Genomic DNA, 21393 nt, shown 5'->3' with positions numbered 1-21393 from the left:
AGATGCTATTATTAGATTTGCCGCTGACATGGTCAAATAATTGCTGTCTTGCAAAAACATGTTTTTTGAGAAAAACAACCTGGCCTTGAGTTTGTTTCAGCTTCCCTTAGTTTATCACAATTCATTCTCTAGTTCTGATATGATACATTCAAGGAACAGTCCTGACCTCAATACACTTTCTGCTGGCCATGCTGGATTTACAGGCATCCATTGTTCTCCTTTCAGAGTTTCTAGCAGCTGCATATTTTCACATAGAATAAGCAGAATAAATGTATTAACTCCTTTTAACCCTTAATACACTAAACCTGCATATTGCAGTTGTACATTTTAATACACTAAGCCTACAGATTGCATTGCAGTTATACATTTTCCTATCATTTCCCCCCTTTTAATACTTTATTCAACTTTCAAAACAAGCATAAACAGTTTTTCTTCCCTTAACCATTTCCCACTCAGGATTTGCAGTTAGAGAGTCATTCAATTCACGCTTGTGAAAGTATTTCTTCAGCTTTTAATCAGTACCTCTAACTCAATATTCTGATATAAAGTCTTTGAAATTGAAGCGTCTGTGAAATTTTCAACTAGTCCTTTTATACAGGGGATGCAGCATCATCCACATACCATCAGTAAGGCTGCCCCTACACAGATGGCAATCAGAATGTTCATCAAGATGCTGCCCCAACCCGCGAACCATTTTTGGAAAAAGTCTGTTAATGGATTCGGTCCTGGTTTGGTCATGGCCGACACTTGCTGAATTATTTCGAGATGGCTGTCTATTTCATGTTTGTTGTCAGGAATAAATGAACAGCACTCCTCCTGGATTAAAGCGCATAACCCTCCTTTTGCCGCTAGGGTGAAGTCGAGAGCCATGTGACTTTGAAGCACCACTGTCCTCATGGCTGTGAGTTCATCAGTCACCAATTCTAGGGCGGAAAAAGTCACATTACTCATTGTCTCAAGAAGTTTAGATAGTTTTCTCAGCTCCCAGATCAATTTCACTGCTCCGTATGCTGGTATTATGCCCGCCCAAGATATGACGTCATTGCCCAGATCCATGTGCGACAGTCCTTTGTCACTCACATGGGCTACATCATGGTGATATATCCAAGATGCATCAACTTGTCCCACCGGATTAGCAGGTTTCTCGATTTCTCGAACATTTCGAATTTTCCCCTGAGGTAGTGTCGATACATGTCGTATTGCTGGAATCAGATATGCCAGAAAACAGCTTTCAGACCAGTTGCCTGGTAGCCATTTATATGCTCTATCACCACACATGAAGTAGCAGTCAGGAATTGCGACTGAAATGTTGCCGATTTTATAGTTACCGGGCTTTTGTTGGGTCATAGCCCAGAACATTTTACTATACATGATTTGATTTTCATCAACCATTTTCTTCCTTTCAGTAAGGTCATTGCTATTGCCAACCTGTAATTGCTGGCCTTCGTTTGTCGCGGTGCAGGAATTCCCGGTACAGTGATGTATCACTGTCATATTACAGGTGCTATTTCCAACTTCTATTTTTCCGTAGTTTTGGAAGCATACTGTTCCTCTTTTTGCCTTGGGTAAAAATAGGGTCACTCTTTTAATCGATGTCACATTCACTGCATCCTTCAGTAGTGCTTGCCAGGTTTGATCCATATTTAAGGGAATCTGTATTAAGGGTATTCCTCCATGTGCAGTAGGAATAGCTGCACAGACCCAGCAATTGGAGATATTCAGGGTGTCTGCATAAGCGTGCTTAGTAGCCTGATAAGTATTGAAATTTGGGTGCCACTTTGCACGTTTACTTCATTCTACTTGTGTGGCTGAGAAGAGAAATGGCCACAATAAAAAGATTATTTTTACTAATACAGTCAACAGGATGGTCATGCAATATTTCTGCGGAATGGTTGTTTTACATTCCTGTTTTCAACGGCTCTTCCAAAAAGATGCATTTGGATCTTTCTTGCTTCCGTCATCTTCACCCAGGACACGTGATCTTACTCTCTGCCCTATAGGATGCCAGCACCGATGATTGCTTCACTGGGTTTGAGACGGATCAGCTCCTGTTTATCTGACCCCCCCCCCCTTTGTAGCCAGACTTTTGTGCTTAGGGTCCCGATGGAGAGGTAAGGTCTTTGTCCAGCTTGAAGTTCTTCACCAACTTGCAGTGCGTCAGATGTATCCACGAAGCTCACTCTGCTATTCTGACTGCAGTAGGTGTTGAAAGAAGCACCTGGTAAGGACCTTCCCACTTTGGCAATGCCCAGTTCTTTCGCTTCACGATTTTAATCCACACCCAGTCTCCTGGCGTCACTGCCACTTCCGATGTTTCGGTTTGTTTTTGACCTGAAACAGAATTAAACTGCAACAGATGTTTAGAACTCAACAACTTTTTCATATATTCAGCTAACGTAAAATCAGCTTCCTGGTCTGATGACATGAGAGGTTTCCACTGGGGTGTGTAATAAGCCCTCCCATGCAGCTTCTCAAAAGGAGTAAGTCCTTTTGCTGTAGGGATGGTTCTCATGTTCAACAGTGCCAGGGGTAAACAGTACAGCCAGGTTTTCCCTGTCTCAGCTATCAATTTCCTCAGTTTGCTTTTCAGTATACCATTATGTCTTTCAACCAGCCCTGCAGACTGCGGATGATATGCACAATGATTTTTTAAAGAAATACCAAAAAACTTACTCAGCTGCTGTATGGTTTGATTTACAAAGTGTGTACCATTGTCATTATAGATTCTCTCCAGAATGAAAAACATAGGAATAATTTCCTTGACAAGTACTTTTGCCACTGTAGATGCATCTGGGTTTTTGGTTGGAAAGGCTTCCACCCATCTGGAAAACATATCTATAATGACAAGGCAATACTTCTTATTCTCACATTTGTTCAATTCTATGAAAGCCATACAGATAGTGTGAAATGGATATGGTGGTGTGGGAAAACTCCCTTGTTTGGGCTTTATCGCCCCCTGTTCATGGTGTTTGTTACAAATCTGACACATTAAACAAAATTGTTTAGAATCGTTTGTAAATCCTTAAGTTGTGAACACTTGGTTCACCAGCTGTATCATCCCCCCTGTTGAGACATGGCACTGCCCATGGCCCAACAATGCCGCATAACGGAACAAATTAGAGGGTAGTATTGGTTTTCCTTCCTTAGAGATGTATAGCCCATTTTCGAGGACTGCTCCTCGTTTTATCCATTGCTGTTTTTCAGCTTGCATAGTAAGTGTTTGCATTGTTTTTAACATATCCATATTCAAAATTTCAGAGGGTTGTAATTCCTCATTTAAAAGAAATACCTTTGTAGCTGCTTGTTTTGCAGCTGTATCAGCTCTTGCATTACCTTTTGAAATATTATCTTGTTGCTTGGTGTGAGCTGCACATTTGCAAATGGCCACCTCCTGAGGTAACTGAATAGATTCTAAAAGATCTAAAATAAACTGCGCATGATTTATAGGTTTGCCAGTAGATGTTATCATTCCCCGGTTTTTCCACCACTGTGCAAACACATGTACAGTGGAGAAAGCATACTGGCTATCAGTAAAAATGTTTATACATTTACCCTTTGCTAGAGTACATGCCCATGTCAGGGCAATCAATTCTGCTGTCTGTGCAGATAAATGGTGCGGTAAAGAATTTGCTTCTATAACTTCAGTATCAGAGACTACTGCATATCCTACTAGGTTCTGTCCTGCAGGGCCCCTTTTGCACAAGCCATCCACGTAGTATGTCACCTCAGCATTTTCCAAGGGGACATCTGTGAGGTCTTTTCTAGGTAGTGTCTTTTGCTCAATTACCTGCAGGCAGCGGTGCGGTGTGCCGTCTGCAGGGGCTGGTAGCAGAGTAGAAGGGTTCAAAGTCGTGCATCGTTCAATTGTCATATGAGGTTGGCTCAATAATATAGTCATGCAGGAGAGATTCCTAGCAGGGGAAATAAATGCCACCTTTTCTTGCAACAAATTGTGACTGCATGGGATACCCTCAAAGTGAGGGGGTGGAACAGAACTACTGAAGCTGATGCCTGTACCACCACTGCAGCTGCAACAACTGCCTGGACACAGTGAGGTAGTGACTGTGCCACTGGGTCCAGCTGTGATGAATAGTAAGCAATGGGACGTTGTTTATCCCCATGTTGTTGTGTTAGTACTGATGTCATATAACCCTGCTTGCAATCTACAGTCTGGAAAAAACGTTCATGATAATTTGGTAATCCCAGAACTACAGAGGATGCTATTAATTATTTCAGTTTACAAAAAGCCGATTCTGCTTCTGATGTCCATTGTAACAAATCTTGAGCTGCCATGGGTGTCTTATATATAAGGTCAGTTAAGGGTGCAGATTCCAAGGCATAGTTTGGAATCCAGCTTCGAGAAAAATTAGTTGTTCCCAAGAAGGACATAATTTCCTTCTTGGTGGTAGGCTTTGGTGCCTGCAAGATTGCCACTTTTCTGTCCTCATCTAATGTTCTACCTTCCTTGGATATCACATATCCTAGGTACTTCACCTGTTTTTTCCAGAGCTGCAGTTTGTCTTTGTTTACTTTATGTCCCTCAGTGGCTAAAAATCGTAGAAGTGCTACTGTATCTTCCCTACAATCCTGCAGGGTGGGGGCCGCTAACAAAATGTCATCAACATAAAGTAAAATCTGACTACCCTTCGGTGGATTAAACCTTGCCAAGTTACTTGACATTTCCTGTGAGAATATTATAGGGCTCTTACAATATCCCTGTGGTAGTCGCGTATATGTGTATCTTTTTCCCTGAAATGTGAATGCAAACCAATACTGGCTATCTGGGTGTATCGGTATTGAAAAGAATGCATTACTAATATCCACCACAGAGAAATACTTTTGTTGAGGTTTTAAGTCATTTAACAGAGTGTGTGGATCTGGCACTATGGGTGCCCTTGGTATTACTGTGTCATTCACAGCTTGCAAATCCTGGACCATACGTCATTCTCCATTGGCTTTTTTAACTGGAAATAAAGGTGTATTACACGGAGAATCAGGAGATTCCACTAGTACCCCTCCCTTAAGTAATGCTGCTATGATAGGTTTTATCCCTGCCTCTGCATCTTTCCTTAAGGGGTATTGTCTTTTCTGTGGTCTAAATGCTGATTTCGGTGTGATATTAACTGGCCCTGCCATACGGATAAGTCCTACATCTGATTTCCCTATTGACCAGAGAGTCTCTGGTATATCTCGCAAGGCGTTTTCTTCCTCCTTCAGTAGGAGTGTCCATCAGCTGTCTTCGAGAGAATGCAAGTGCACAGCTGACTTGGTCTGTGTCACCCAATTCAATTTTTGTACTTGTATTCCCTGTCCTGACAGTTCCAGTTCTGTTTGTTTCTCCCATTTTGTGGCTTTCTCCCCTAGGTCTGCCCACTGTATATTTTTATTCTTGGTCAGGCTAACATGTGGTAATCGATTAGATTTATAAAGTGTTAAAAATTCCTGAGGCAGCGAACAGACTACACTATTCCCTTCTGTGTCCCAGTACAGGTTACACAGTACCAATCTATTTGTATGATTCTTAAATCATTTTTCTTCATATTCCTTATCGGGTCCTGGTGTATTACAAAAATATAGGGTACAATGTAACAGGTGTTGTTTATCAATGTTGAGGGAGGGAAACTTACTGATAGCTACGTTCATCAGCTCCTTGGTCACAGTCCCCGGACCAGTTGTGACCAAGTCCTGACTATACCAATAAAATATTTCACCCCCTGATTGCACCGTAAAGGTGTCAGTTTGTCGCTGTGCTTCCATTCCCTGCATGGTTGGGACTACTGCTATACCAAATAACTGCATGAGATCCCTGCCCAAGAGATTCACTGGGCACTTTGCAGAAACTACAGTCTTACTTTTCTGTGTCAATCCTGAAACAGGATCAGTTATTGTAATATTGCGGGAGAGGGGCTCCCGATATAGACTAATATGTAGTCGGAGGATTCTGAGTTTTCTTGCAATTTGGAGGGGTGTATCAGGGTTCGTGATGCCCCTGAGTCGCACAAAAATTTGACTTCCCTGCCTTCCACCGAAAGTATAACTTCTGGTTTAGTATCTGCTAAGTAGAGCTCCAAGCTCAATAAAGCCAAGTCTAGTACTTCATCTTCTACTTCACCGTCATCAATTCCCTGTACTTCCTCTATTTCCTTTTTCACATTCATATTTTGTCCTTTCTGAACTAGCCCCTTCTAATGATTCCTGACTATCATATAGTCAGTCTTCACCTTCCTTGTCTTCCGTAGTTGCTTTCTTATTTTTCTTGCGATCCCTTGCCAAATGTCCCTTTTTACCACATTTGAAACATTCACCCCTTTTCTTGCATCCTTCAAAGTCTTCTGATCGTTGATCAGACTGCCTACCTCCCTGTGGATTTTTCCTGCCCTTCTTTCTGGGGTGTACTACATAAACATCTGCTCCATCCTCTACAGAAAATACTTGAGCCTTCTTTTTCTTTTTGCTATTGAAATGCCTTTCAGCATGCCTAGCATATTCGAGTAGTGATTGTAGCCTGTCAGTTCGATGATCAACTATATGTTTTGTAATGAAACTGCTTATAGGTGCACTACTGCCTTTCAAAAATGCATTTTTCAACTGCTGTTCATATGGGGAATCTTGTTTTTGGTCTTCGGGGATCTGCATCCCACAGTGGTTATTAAAACATTCCAGTAGCCTAGCGAAATATTGGTCAACTGTCTCACCCTCCTGTTGGATGCATTGATTAATTAACGTCCAGTCTGCCCTAGGTTTCCATTTTTCAGAGATGCGGTCTGTAAGTCCTTTTACTCTAGCGTCTAAATCTGCACTGCTATGAGGAAGGGGTTTTTGTTCAGCATCACGAGGATTCCAATTGCCACAAATCATGTACCAGTCTGGCCCTACAATTTGTCGAACTACCCTTTCTATTTCTTCCCCATTTAAATGATAGCTTAGCCTCATTCCTTGTAAATCGTCTGAGAATTTTCTAAAATTAATTTTCGGGTAGAGAATCCCTTCTGTAGCTTTCCGGACATCTTCTGGAGTCCAGGGTCTGTATACTAAGATGGTTGAATCCTGATTATCCTGCCCAGCCTGGGGGTTCGGTACTTCTATGAGTGGACATATTTCCTCTTCTTCTTCTCCCGCAGGTTGTGTGTCTTTAAATTTCTGCCATGACTCTCGATTACCTGCTTTTGTTCGGGACCTAGTTTCAATGGGATCCCTTATTTTAACTAGTTTTATAGCGTCCCTATCCTCAGTGACCACAGGATATAGCAGAGGTGGATCTACCTGTCTACTCGCTCCATATTCTGGTAAGGGAGGGGGGGGCGGAGGTGCTGTTGCTATTACTAGGTTGTTATCCTCCCTATCTAAAAACATTGTTTTTGAATCCTTGTTCTTTTGGTCCCTACGGTTTACTTCCTCCAGCCACCTGTGTGCCTGGGGAATTCCTAACTGTCGTTGCTTTTTTTACCTGACCTTTAGAATCAGTTTTAAGTTGTTTAATAAGTTTGATGAGTGAGGATTTTTCCAATTTTCCGTCAAATTCGTATTTAATAACCCATTTTTTTTATAAAGTATCTGACATTGTCTGCGCGCTGTGACTGCATATATTTTGCATCTTCCGTTAACGATGGGTCTCTGGGTATTTTTGCACAGTTATTACCCATTTTCCCTTACTTTTGATTGTTACGTAACTTCACCTTGATTCTCTAGTTTTAACGTGTACCACGGATTTTGTTATAGTCTCTTCAGAATGACTACCTAAAGTCTTCTTATTCTGTTTCTCCTGATCTATGACAAGACTACCTTTTTTATCCCTGACTGTAAGAAAAATACAATCTGACAAAAAACAATACACATCTAGTCCCTGATCCTAAAACAGAAAAAAAGTAGATTCACCTTACCTGAGCCCACATGATCGATCACTGATTTGCAGAAAACCCGTCCTTCAGTCAGAGATCAGAAAGTGACTGGCCTCTTTTGATGACAATTCAGTCGGAGGACTTTACATATAAGAAGAACCGATTTGGTTTCTTCTCCGTACGGTTTCAGCCACCTGATCCGAGGTGAAGAGAGGGATTCCGGTCCGAAGGACCAATCTGTAAAGGAAAACACAAAGATCAATGCACGTTAGGTTCAAGCAAGGCACCCTTTATTACTTGCAGCAAGGAGACAAAGCATGCAGATACAAGGTTTGTCTGATTTTCCATAGTTCAGCCTACAGTTTTTATACAGTTTTCTACAAGTTCACAGAAAGATGCTATTATTAGATTTGCTGCTGACATGGTCAAATAATTGCTGTCTTGCAAAAACATGTTTTTTTTTGAGAAAAACAACCTGGCCTTGAGTTTGTTTCAGCTTCCCTTAGTTTCTCACAATTCATTCTCTAGTTCTGATATGATACATTCAAGGTACAGTCCTGACCTCAATACACTTTCTGCTGACCATGGTGGATTTACAGGCATCCATTGTTCTCCTTTCAGAGCTTCTAGCAGCTGCATATTTTCACACAGAATAAGCAGAATAAATGTATTAACTCATTTTAACCCTTAATACACTAAACCTGCATATTGCAGTTGTACATTTTAATACACTAAGCCTACATATTGCATTGCAGTTATACATTTTCCTACCAAATGGTTAAGGTGTTTACCTCACAAACAAAAAGTACAGAGCTTGATTCTCACCAAGAGAAATTGACTAAGCTTGGAATAGTCCACTAGAGCATATAGTCTGGTACATAGACTTCTGAAACTATGTAGATGAACTCAACTGACTATGGTTGCAAGGTTTGCTTGTTTTAAAACAATTGCTTGATACTTATAGATCCCACAAAGCTAAAGACAAACAAAGTTCAAGGTGTTGATATTACCAACTTTACTTCATTTATGATAAGGAATGCCTTTCTACTAAATATGAGTATGCAGGATGTCTACCTTTGTATCACAATCCTACTTTCGCTTTACTTCCTTTATATTTATTCTTCCAACTGCCCCTAGGTGTTTTTCAACTTTTTTAATTCTAGTGTTCATCTCATATTAGTGGAGATCTATATTAGGCATATGTGGATGATTGTGGGCATATGTGGATGACTGTGTTATCCAGCCAGAATCATTACAGAACCCATCGATGGGAGCCCACTGAACACTGAAGGTGTTATAAGATATCTGGGGACGTAGGTTGACAGCAACCTCTCCTTCGACCACTACATTGCCACTGTGGTCAGAAAGTCCTTCTATGTGGCACATCTCATTACCAAGGGTTTTGCATCCAGGAAGAAAGAGGTCATCATCTCTCTCTACTCTTCCTTCATTAGATCAATCATCGAGTATAATGCCCCATTTGGCATGTACCTCACTAGACACCTGTAACAGCTGGAGAGGCCACAGAAGTACCTCATGAAGAGGATCCTAGGCATTAAACACATGTCCTACATGGACAGACTCAAAAGAATCCAGCTATTCTCTGTCTCATATCACCTACTTAGAGGCGATCTCTGCTTGACTTACAAAGCCATGTCTGACCCAGTTCTGTTAGAAATACTACATCTAAAGAAATCCCAATCCCTCTACACCACACGCTCCCTAGACCTCAGCCTCATTACTACAATCAACAGAACATGCTGAAGGGACAGGTTCCTCATCAAGAGACTGCCCATGCTCTGGAATAGACTTCCCATACATGTCAAGCAGAGCTCCTTGCTGACCGTCTTCAAAAGAAATCTTGATGAGTGGATGGGTAATAGAAAGTTCACTCCGGGGATTACTCCAGTGGCTCTCCTTGCTAGAGGCACTGGGAACTAATGTTGGGTGGCACAACACCAGGGCACTTCTATGGGCATTAGTCTAGTACACACCTATGAACCTATGAACCTATGAATGATGCTGTTTTGCAAAAACTGCGATACTTTCACATCTGGTAATCATTTGTAGTAAGGCAACATCAGATCATCCTCCTTCCCACACCAAGAGATTTTCAGGAACAATCCTTAATACTGCAGTATCATGATTTTTCTCTCCCTCGGAATAGTGTGTACAATAGATAACATACTTCTTTCTTCATTTAACCAAGAAAAGGTCTTCTTTTCTGTAGTAACATTTGTCATAGCACTAGGACTTACATTCTCTTTAATTCTTATGGTTCCCAATAAACTTCTCTCATGTGAGGCAAATGCATCATTACCACAGGAAGTTATGGTATTAGAACACTCATACCCTAAAATATATCATTACCCTGATCCATGTTTTTAAATAAAGAGTTTGTTTTCTAGGAGCATTTTCAGATTTCGTAGACCTTCATTTTGTTCCATATTTTTCTAGCTCAGATACTGATAGCAAATGTTTTCAGCTTTGCTTGAGGAGCTCACGTCCAAGACCTGAGGGCTCCCTGCCTTTGTTCTCTGTCCCGAAGACAGGAACTCATCAGCTAGAAAGAGATGATGATAGGCCATCTAGTATCTGATTTCAGGCGAGAGCTGAAACATGAAGTTCTGTAGATTGTGACATGCAATACCAAGGTGATGTAATAAATCATCATATAAGATGGAGACTATTCCTACCTCCTATGCAGGGCAACAGTGATAATCTCAAAAAAGACTGTTCAGATTGACTTGTCTGTTTCAGATCATTTGCATTTTGAGGCAGAAAAATGCTGTAGCAGATATCCTAAACAGGAACATCTTCATCTTCTATGAGTGTTAACTGTACAAACAGACACTTCTTACACCCACTAAAATATGGGGTCTTCCAAAGGTGGATCTTTTTTTGTGACTCCCCTAAAAATTCAACTTCTTGTGTATTGCTGAGCATTCCGTAAGCTGAAGGCATGGATTATATATAGTTTCAGCTCAAGAAATTCTGTATGCATTTCCTCCAACTTCGCTAATTAAGAGATGCTGTTAAAAGTAAAAAAGAGAATGCATACAGGGTTCCAATTCTCCTCTATAGTCACCCTTCTCACAAATATGCCAGTAACTCATTTTCTAACTATGCCTCTTCAAAATGGCCTCCTAAATCAGTAACAGAACAGGGCTGTATTCCATCCCAAATTTATCAACCAGGCAACGCTGATGATACTGGATGGCTTACTAACAGTCATCAATTTTCCCAGGACATGTTACCCATTTGGAAAAGCTAACCAGTTTACACCTAGAAAATCCAAGTTGTCTTAATGGAGCAGTTTGTATGTAGCATCCAGCTTAGTTCCTAATGTCACACAATATCTTAATGCATTTTTTTTATCTTAATGCATTTTTTTAATTCTACTTTAGACTACCTTTCAGTGAAAGTGCATTTGTAAGCCATTATTGTTTGTATGGGCATATTTCCTTGCATTGCCTCTTATATTACAGTGAAACAGTTGCTGAAGGAGGTATTTCTTTAAGGCATCCAAGATATCCTGTCTACCAATCTTGGACTTTAACATTATGACTGAAAAACTGGTACTTTTCATTGATTCATTTCTTTATTTATTTATGTATGCATGTATGTATTTTGCTTGCTTACTTACTATTTGATAACTGGGTAGATGGATTGGTCCAGAGAGTCCATGGCTGAAATACCTGGCATTTCTCTTTGATTCATTCATTCATTCATTTATTTATTTATCTATTTATTTATTTATTTATTTATTTATTTATTTATTTATTTATTTATTTATTTATTTATGTATTTGCTTACTCACTTACTATTTGGTAACTGGTAGATGGAATGGTCCGGAGAGCCTTTTCAGGCACAATCCTTTCCCTCAGAAATTGTTAAGTACCTGTTTTGGAAGACTATTCTTAGCAGCAACTACCTCTGGCAAAAAGATTTTTGTACTTGATCCTTATTTTGTTAATACCTCTACACAGTATTCTTCAAGGACAAAGTTTCACTGAGAACCATCCCTTTTTTTACATCAGTGACAGCCTCTGAATTTTCTTAAGGTAATCCATCAAGCCACATCTTACACAAAGAAGAAAGGATTATATATGCTGTAAGTGTTGAAAGACAATTCAAATACTATAATAAAAAGTGGGGGGGGGGGGTATGATAAAATATGAGCAGCTGTTTTTTTTGTCTTTCATAAACTAAAAACAGGATTGCACAATCACTAAACAGGCCCTTTCCAATTGTCTAGCTAACTGTATTATTGCTTTGCCTTAGGACAAATACAACAACATTTTAACTAAGCTGGTTATGACCCAGTCTCCTAGGCCAGCAGCTACAGCCATATCTTTTTCAGAAATGTTTCTGCCTAGAATATCTCCAAGGTTTCATGTAGGTCTCTGTCTACATACTCACTGACAAACTGGATACTCAGTCTAGAGATAGTCTGGGATCGGTTCTGGCATTCCTGAAGGGCATAATATTGACCATTTCTTTGAGGTGAAGGTATACTGCTTTGTGCTCTTCCATAGTTGCAGTTCCCATAGCAGTCATTCTCAGAGTGAACATTGTACATCTGTATTTATTTATTTTTTTATTTTATTTTACATTTGTTGACCTGGATAGTCCGTCTGGGTGTGAGCCCATTTTCAGCATAGGCCCGGGGAGAAAAGCTCCAATAAAACAAGAACAACACTGACAGATAACAAAGAAGTGAGAAGACCACCACCCCCTCTTACAGCAGAGAGACACACAGCACACTATTCAGTGAAACAATTAGGTAACAGAAAAAAATAAAATACAGTACTTTTAAAACTGCAAGTTTGCACTTAGAAGACTAAAATACAGTACTGCAAGTTTGCACTTAACTTCAGCTTCTAATGCAGGTGATTGTATCCAACAACTTCTCTCAGAAATTGAGCAAGAACATCTATAAGTACAGTTTTCTGTATTTAGCTCTTTCCTTAAAAAAATGAGACCAGAGGCGCACTGTCTTTTTTAACTGGGCTCCTCTATTACTCATTGGTCAAAACTTCAGAGGCTTATGTCCATAGGGATGTTGAACTGCTTAAATCATCACACCAAATATACTTGCAGTTTCTACAGCAATGATCCTGTATTAATCATCTATTCTATGGTGAGTATACTCATAGAAACTTTAATATGTTTCACACACCTGCACTCTAGCAAAATATGTTATCTAAAACTTAGAAAATGATGACTGATTTGGTCTGTAATATTTCAATTGTAGTTCACACTAAGCAGATCAAAATATTTTTCATCTTATTTGTACTGTAAAGTACATCTAGATCAAACAAATATATAATATTCTATTTCAAGATACAATAAAATATCTGTAACACTGAAGTAGCTGTGAATGGTGACACTTTTAAAAGAAAAAACCTAGAGGGAAGCTTTATAGCTCCACATAGTGAAGAATTTGGAACCATATATGTGGCACCCTCTGAGCAGAGCCAGATCTAGCACTAGGTGAGCGACACAGCTGCCTAGTGCTGGCTAGTGGGTTCCCAGCCTGGCTTAAAAAAATTTTGAAAAAAATTCTCTTTTGCTTTAAGGGAAATGAACAGCCCCTGAACATACAAGACAGCCACAGCATCAGCACAAGACTTCAGCATCAGGATTGTACATCCAAATCAGGAGAGTTGAATAACCGCTTGCAGACTGAGCCCCAGCATCAGCTCATAATGTACATCTGGAAGGCTTGGGAGATTTTAGATTTCAGACAACTGCTAAGCCTCCTTTATTGTTATTAACATATTTTTATTTTATTATTATTACTGTTATTTTTTTTTGTAAATCGTTGTGAGGCGGCCACGGTGGTGCAGCAGTTAACGTTGCCACCTCACAGCAAGAGGCTTTCTGGTTTGATCCTAGGCTAGGGTGCCTTCTGTGCGGAGACTGCATGTCCTCCCTGTGGTCACGTGGGTTTCCTCCGGGTGCTCCGGTTTCCTCCCACATCCCAAAGACATGCTGTAGGTGGATTGGACACTCTAAATTGGCCCTAGGTGGGAGTGTGTGCGTGTGTGTGTGCCTTCTGTGGAAGGTTGGGTGCCGGGCTGGCAACTCGACACTGTAAAACACCACTGCCAATCATGAGCAGACAGATATCTGCTGTGGTGACCCCTAACTGGGAAAAGCCAGAAGAAGAAGTCAAGGTCAGTTGTGCCACAGGTAGTACACTCACTTTTGGTGCAAGTTCTATTCCCACACCAAGTAGATCAATTGAACACATTGCATTGCAGCAAATGGTGGACTGCTAAGTGTGTAGTCCTTTGGATTAGATGTTAAACTGGGACCCATCTGCTTAAATTTGTGGTAGCTCAGGCAGATGTAAAAGGTCCCACAGCACTTATTGAAAAAGTAGGGGACATTCTCTTATGTAACAAACCACGAAGCAGCAAATAACACAACAAACTACTAAGCCAGTGAAAAGATGCCACAAATCTTATTTTGAACAATTTAATAACAATCCAGGCCTTTAGTAAGTAAGACTTTTAGAACATGCCAATGACATAAAAAATAAGAAAGAAGAAAGTCCTGTTGCCATACACTTTTTAAATTTCCATAACAGTGACAGCAAGGGGTTGAAGGGATGTGTTTTAGAACAAATTAAACATCATAATAATGCAAGTGACAATATTAAACAGCGCTTGCAACATAAGGAAGCTGTGTATATTTTAAAATTTAAAACACTACACCCATTTGGTTTGAATGAAGATTTTAACTGGAAGTTGCTGCTAAATTGAATATAATTATGCAATTTAATTAAATTGTTTAATTAAGCTTGTTGATCAAGTCTTTTTGTATATATATGGTTAGTATATGTGTGTTACTTGTACTTCTTGAAGGCTGTGGCCAAGACGTCAGAGAACTTTTAATAAACTACTTTTGGTGGATCCTTCTTTGTTGGTTTTTCGTTTGGTTTGGATTTTTAGTTGTTTCACTTTAGTTACTAATTCTTTAAAGTTTGTTACAGCTTGATAAAAAGCATCAATATTCACTACCCTATACACTTGAAATTCTCTTATGCACTGGCTAAATTTCCCCTAGCAGTATAAATACCACCTCAGGTCTCCCCTGAAAAGAGGCCACTAGCCTAGTGAGACTAATCTGGTTAACAAAGATAAATAAAAAAATAAATAAAATACATGTTGATGCAAAACATGTTAATCTGTTAATCTGTTAACTTTTTTAAGTGATTTAGGCTAGTTTGCTCTTATCTATTTCCAGTTTTGCAGAATGTCTCTGAATTTATCTCATATTTATGGCCTGCTCTTGAGCAAGTCACTTAACCAAACAGTACTTTGAGGCAAGGGAAAATTTGCGCTAGGCTCTTCAGTGGTCTCCTGGACTGCAAGCCTAGTAACTACCTATGACCCAGAGTGCTGATGGTGTAAAGGAAGGAAACTGATTTTAATAAATAGGAGCATCATCATATGAGCCACGTTCTTTGAAAGTGATCCTTGGCTTTCTTGTTCTGTTGAATGTTGACAGTATCTTTATTACTTAACTGTGAAGAAATTGTACAGCATGAAGTCTGTCAGTTTAATGTTAATACTATAACTAGGAAAACATTTTTAATTTAGCTTTTTTTTTTGCAGACACACACAGGTGCAGAATGTTTGGGCTACATCACCTTGTCTTGCAATTGAGTACGGCTGTGAGCTCTTAAAGAGCTGCTTCCTGTAGTACATGGTTTGATTCTCTCAGTCTTCATTTGTCTTCTATGTGACTCTGCCAAGTTACTTCACCAATCAGTAATCATGGGCTGATCCTGAAAAAGGGCACTTTTGTCCAGTGGGGTATCCCAGACTGTTAGCAAATGCGTTACACATTTGTCTTTTGAATTCCTGTACCCTTCACACAGCATACAGTGAAGTAATAATTAGTGTCTGTTTGAGAATGAATCCCAACACCCCTCTTGTAGTTTAATGGGTTGCCAGATGCATTTTCATTAAATGTGAGTTTCAAGAGAAAAGAAATTTACGGTTTCTCATGATAAGTCTGTTTTCAATGTGAGAGTGTTTTGTTTTGTTTAGGAAATAGCTCTCATTTTTTTTCTGTAAAATTTGAAATAAAAGTTTTAAATGAAATCCAAATCTCTCTCATAATTGTAAAGTAAAGAAGAAAATAGTATGTGCAATGACAGGTTTGAACAATGGTAATGGGTTATCGGTATGGTTGGCGGGGAGGGACTGATTCATTACCATGCATAGGACCCCATTTGTCCACTGAACAGCTTTGTTGACCCTGGTGTACATGCTGCAACAATATAGCATAATTAGCCATTCAGGTAGGTCAGACCTGTACTGAGTGATGTCAGATGGGATAAGAATGAGATGTAGGTGTACTGCAAGTAGGGAGATCAAGAATGAAATGTAGGTGTATTGCAAGTATGTAAGCCCCCCCCCCACCAAAAAAAATAGTGTGCTGTATGCATTAATATTTCTGATTTTTGTATCTGGATCTCTTCGAATCTATCAAGCTTCAACCCTTTACCCTGATCGTGGGCAACTTTAACTATCCAATCATAGACTGGACGAACTACTCATGCCAAAACACAAATGCTCAGAGATTCCCTGATTTTCTCAATGCTACTGGCCCTGAAGCCCTTACAAGTCTAGCCAAGAATTTAGCTTATGTTCCAACAAGTCAGCACTCTATGCCACTGTCCAACAGGGACACAGGTGGAATCCCAGGGGTGTATTTTCTGTTCCCCATCTAGTTATCCAGGTTGTGCTTAAAAAGGGTTAATGAGGTACTCTGCTTGACATGGAGAGGGAGTCTATTCCACAAAAAGGGAAGTCTCTGGGACACAAATCTGTCCCACCAACAAGTCCCGTTGATGTCACAGACCAGGTTGAGGTTACACGTGCGGGTTACTCGAGTGGAGCTTGACTTGCGGATATGCAGCAGTCCCATCAGGGCGTGGTCTGAAATTGCTTTGTATGCCAGACAGAGGTCACCTCTGAGGAGTCTGTAGGAAACTGAGTAGAGGGACAGGGTCTATAGCCTATCTGTGTAGGGTAAATGTTTGAGGCCCTGGATTCTTCTGGTGAGGAACGTCTGTGGTCTCTCCAGCTGCTGCACATGCTTTGTGAGGTACATGCTGAAAGGGGCATTGTAGTCAATAATGGGTGTTATAAGGGAAGACTACAGGGATGTTATGACCACCTTGTCCCTGGATGAGATACCCTTACTAATGAGATGGGCCATGTAGAAAGCTTTCCATACAACAGAGGCAATATGGTGGTCAAAAATCAGTTTGCTATCAACCTGGCTGATTGCATGCATAGGACCTTATTATCAGTGTCATAATTTGTGGGGATGTCACTCACCCCAAAGGGGATGATGATATTTTTTGGCATTCAGTTGCCTGAGGCCATGTTTCTGGCACCAGTCTTTTGTTTGGGTGGGACTCTCTTGGAGAAGGTCCACATCACTAGGGGAATTCATGACAGCACCCAGCTTGCAGTCATCTGCAAACTTGGACAGCCATATACAACTGGTTTTGAGATTCTTACAGTGCAAAATCTTGTACAGATGGCAAACATGTAGCTTTGTATTCCAAACTGAGTCTAATTCATATTCTGTGGCCTGTTACTGTTAAATAATAACATTTTAACATTTACTATTTCTTTAGAAATTATAGCTAACAGTACACCTGTTTATTATGGAGTCAGAATACATTGTGATGAACCACTATAAATCTAGTCACTCAATATCATTTTGTTTATGTAAAATTTTCAGGTTAGCCATTCTGTCAGTTTAACTTTAAATGCATAAGGAGTAAGGCTGAATTAATCAACCAAAATATTTTATTTTAGGCAAAACCCTTGAAGATGAGCAGCTTGATGTTGCACACAACTATTACCTGAAGTGGCGCAGCAAGGTCATTGTGGATGATACCAGAATGAAATTTTACAGACGAGGTGTACAGTCTGAACTACAAGGAGAAGGGCCAGTTGCTAGCACTCAGACAGATAAACTAACTGGACTTCTGAAAGATGTACCTATGAAATACTCCCTTCGAAAGCAAGGCATGGTCCTGAAGGTAATAAGACATGTAGCATGTGCAAGGCATCTTCTTTCATCAAGACTAGTAAATTATATTTAAAATGTATGAAACACACTTTGTTGACATCACATTCACAGAATCCATTAAAAGAAATGAAAAACATTTCATATATAAATCATTTCTATAGGGGAATTGTACCCTTGAACCTCCCAAAGTGGCAGGCTTCAGCCACAAATCCTCAGACTCTAAATACAATAACTACAATATCACATAGACACAGAATAAATAAATACTTTATATAGAGGATAACTTGGGCAGCCATGGTGGTGCAGCGGTTAGCGTTGTCGCCTTACAACAAGAGGTTCTCTGGTTCGATCCTCGGCTGGGGTGCCTTCTGTGTGGAGTCTGTATGTCCTCCCTGTGGTCGCGTGGGTTTCCTCTGGGTGCTCTGGTTTCCTCCCACATCCCAAAGACATGCTGTAGGTGGATTGGACACTCTAAATTAGCCCTAGGTGTGAGTGTGTGTGTGTGTGTGTGTGTGTGTGTGTGTGTGTGTGTGTGTGTGTGTGTGTGTGTGTGTGTGTGTGTGTGTGTGTGTGTGTGTGTGTGTGTGTGTGTGCCTTCCGTGGAAGGTTGGGCGCAGGGCTGGCAACTCGACACAGTAAAACTTTACTGTGGCGACCCCTAACCGGGAAATCCGAAAGAAGAAGAACATATAGAGAATAACTTACCTTTCCCCTTCACTCATAACAGTCTCAAAGTCTGTAATCATACTAGCTCCAGCAAAGCAAAACGTAGTGAAATTACAGAGCAGCAGTCTACCCACTACCCATTTGCCAAAAGATACATAAGTTCATCAAACCTTGGAAAACAAGATGAGATGTATAATAGGGTTTCCATTACAGAGGACAGTATTTACATCATGTTGCAAAAATAATAGAACAGTAAGAATGATCAAATAGTAACAAAAACATTTTGAAATTTTATGTCCATAAAATGTTTTGTAATATATATGTAAATGCAAAGAACATTATCAGCTCTCTTGGTGTCGTGCCTAGCAAACAAAAATACATGAAATTAACATAAGTAGCAATAGTAATAACTTTATAGAGCCAAAATGTCTGAACTGTTATTATTTAATTATCCTTTGATTGGGTTAGTCCTGCTAGACCAGTAGCCTTTTTCTGGGCAGACTTGATGTAGCATTTATACCACTGATGGAAATTTCACCTGGGCATCGGGGGACTTCCTTTGCTCTTTTCTGTTACTGTGGCAGTTTGTAAGGTAGTTACAGTGCACATTTGGAAGAAATGGAGTTGGAGTCAAATGTTGCTGACACAGATTATATTATATTAACTGTTTTAAAAGATGGTGGTTGACAATAGCTCTCAACTAGTCAGGGATAAATCTCAACAGAATTAGGGTCAAATCCAGCAATAATCAGGGACAATCGGGAATACTTTTAAAATATTATTACTATTAACTAGAGGCATTGACATAATAAGAGAATGTAAATTAATATACATTTTCTGAAGCAAAAGAATGTAAATCTAATCACTGTCAAGTGTAATTCACCACTTTTTCTCCAAAGGTCATTAGTTTTAGGTATGATTACGAAGGACAGAGCTAAAATGTGAATCAAAATCAAGGATATCCCTGAAAACCAGGGACAGTTAAGATGTATGGCTGACATTGATGGATGAAAATGAAGCTAGTGCAGTTTGGATCCCTCTAATTTGGAAGGTAAATTGAATATTATGCAATCAAAGTCAGAGGTTAAAAATTGTGAAGTATTCCTCTGAAGTGCATGAAGTAAGGGCTGTTTGTGATCTGCTAACACTATAACCTATGCAAATATAGTTCAGAAAACAGCTTCAATTGCTACAAACTTTCCATACCAGGCTAGAAGATTGCCTGTAGTATGAAGTTCATCAGTTTCAGGTCAACAAATTAATCTCTGTGTTGTTTGGGAAGCTCCAACGTTATAGAGGACAAACTGAGCAAATGCATCCTCCTGCCTCACGAGTGGTCTCTCAATCCCAAGATAACAATGACATTTTTCATCACTGGAGTCAGCCTTGCTGTGATCTCTTTGCCTCCCCAATAAACAACAAATGCAGCAGCTATATTGCCCTAATTCCCCCACAGGGGGAGTCCCCAAGAGATGCGCTCCTACTCGATTGACCCCTGGGACTACTTTATGCCCTTCCTCCATTCCCTCTCATTCCCCTGTTCTTGAAGAAAGCCCAAAGGTTGAGATGCAGAGTGATCCTCATTGCACCCTATTGGCCAAGTCATTTCTGGTTCCCCTTCCTTTGGCCTCGCCTGAGTCATCATCCTTGGATTCTGGACCCAATTCCAGACCTGCTGTCTTACCTGCAGGTACTGGTGCATCCCAACCTTCACAGTCTCAAGCTGACAGCTTGGTATCTCCAATTCCATTATTTGCCAGGCAGAACAGATTACCCTCCTCAGTACAAAAAAATCCTTCTGGCTTCTCATAAACCGTCCACCAGGAAACTCTATCTTAGCAAATGGAAGAGATTTTCAGTTTGGGCACATACAAATAGTTTAGATCCCTTTTCAGCACCTGTTGACAAGGTCTTGGAAGTTCTGGCTTCACTTTTTATTCAAGGAGTTTCCTCTTCCACCATCAAGGTCCAATTAGCAGCCATTTCCAATTTCCAGAATGAGTTTGATGATCATACCTTAATTTCCAACTGTTTATGGAACATTTTTCATAAAGGCGCCTTATGTCTAAACCCCCCATTTAAGGATCTTGTAACTCCATGGGATTTGACCATCGTACTACAATCTTTAGTTCTCCAGCCCTTTGAACCAGCACCTACTTGCGATCTGAAGTTCCTGTCTTAGAAAACTCTTTTTCTGGTGGCAGCCACTTCTGCCAGGAGAGTTTCTGAATTGCAGGGATTATGTGTGAAGCATCCTTATCTGATTTTTCATATGGATAGGATTTCACTGAGAACCAACCCTTCTTCTCTACCTAAGGTGGTCTCAGAATCTAATATTAATCAGATTATTGATTTGCCCATCTTCTTTCCCAATTTTTCAAATAAAGGTGAATATTGCTTGTATTTACTAGATGTTCCAAGATAAAATGAACTAAGCAACACTGAAGTTCAACAGTGATGTTTAATAAAACAAGCAGAGCTTTCAGGTTAAAAACCCTTCATCAGTGAATAAAAACTTAACATACATTTACCATTTATATATTAATCACGCACAGCCAACAATTAAATAATTAGTACTTAATCTAAAACAATTAACGTTTAAAAATACAGGTACCAGTTTACAGGCACATTTGTTTGTATCTCAAAATTGGTTTTAAAGACACTGTCTGGTTCAAACCTGGGGACGTATCCGCACATAGGTGCACAATCCATTCATACTCTTTGATTTCCAATTTATTATTTATGTCACCCCTTCTCAGGTCTTTATATACCCTATCTATAACTCTAAATTCAAGCTTGTATTAATTTCCATATTCAT

General features: G+C 39.9%; 1 protein-coding gene across 1 annotated transcript in view; it reads left to right on the top strand.

Annotated features, from left to right (window-relative positions):
• The window catches only part of CFAP92 (cilia and flagella associated protein 92 (putative)), a 1173156-nt gene that overhangs the window by 991675 nt on the left and 160088 nt on the right, over positions 1 to 21393 (top strand). Inside the window, exon 16 of the mRNA XM_044078084.1 lies at positions 17693 to 17919. Coding sequence (XP_043934019.1) covers positions 17693 to 17919 — 227 coding nt within the window. The remainder of the gene's footprint in view (positions 1 to 17692; positions 17920 to 21393) is intronic.

Source organism: Protopterus annectens, chromosome 7.part0 (assembly GCF_019279795.1).
Source record: "Protopterus annectens isolate FY-2018-M chromosome 7.part0, PAN1.0, whole genome shotgun sequence".
In the NCBI taxonomy this organism is placed as follows: Eukaryota; Metazoa; Chordata; order Ceratodontiformes; family Protopteridae; genus Protopterus; species Protopterus annectens.
This window is presented reverse-complemented; position numbering and strand designations above follow the sequence as displayed.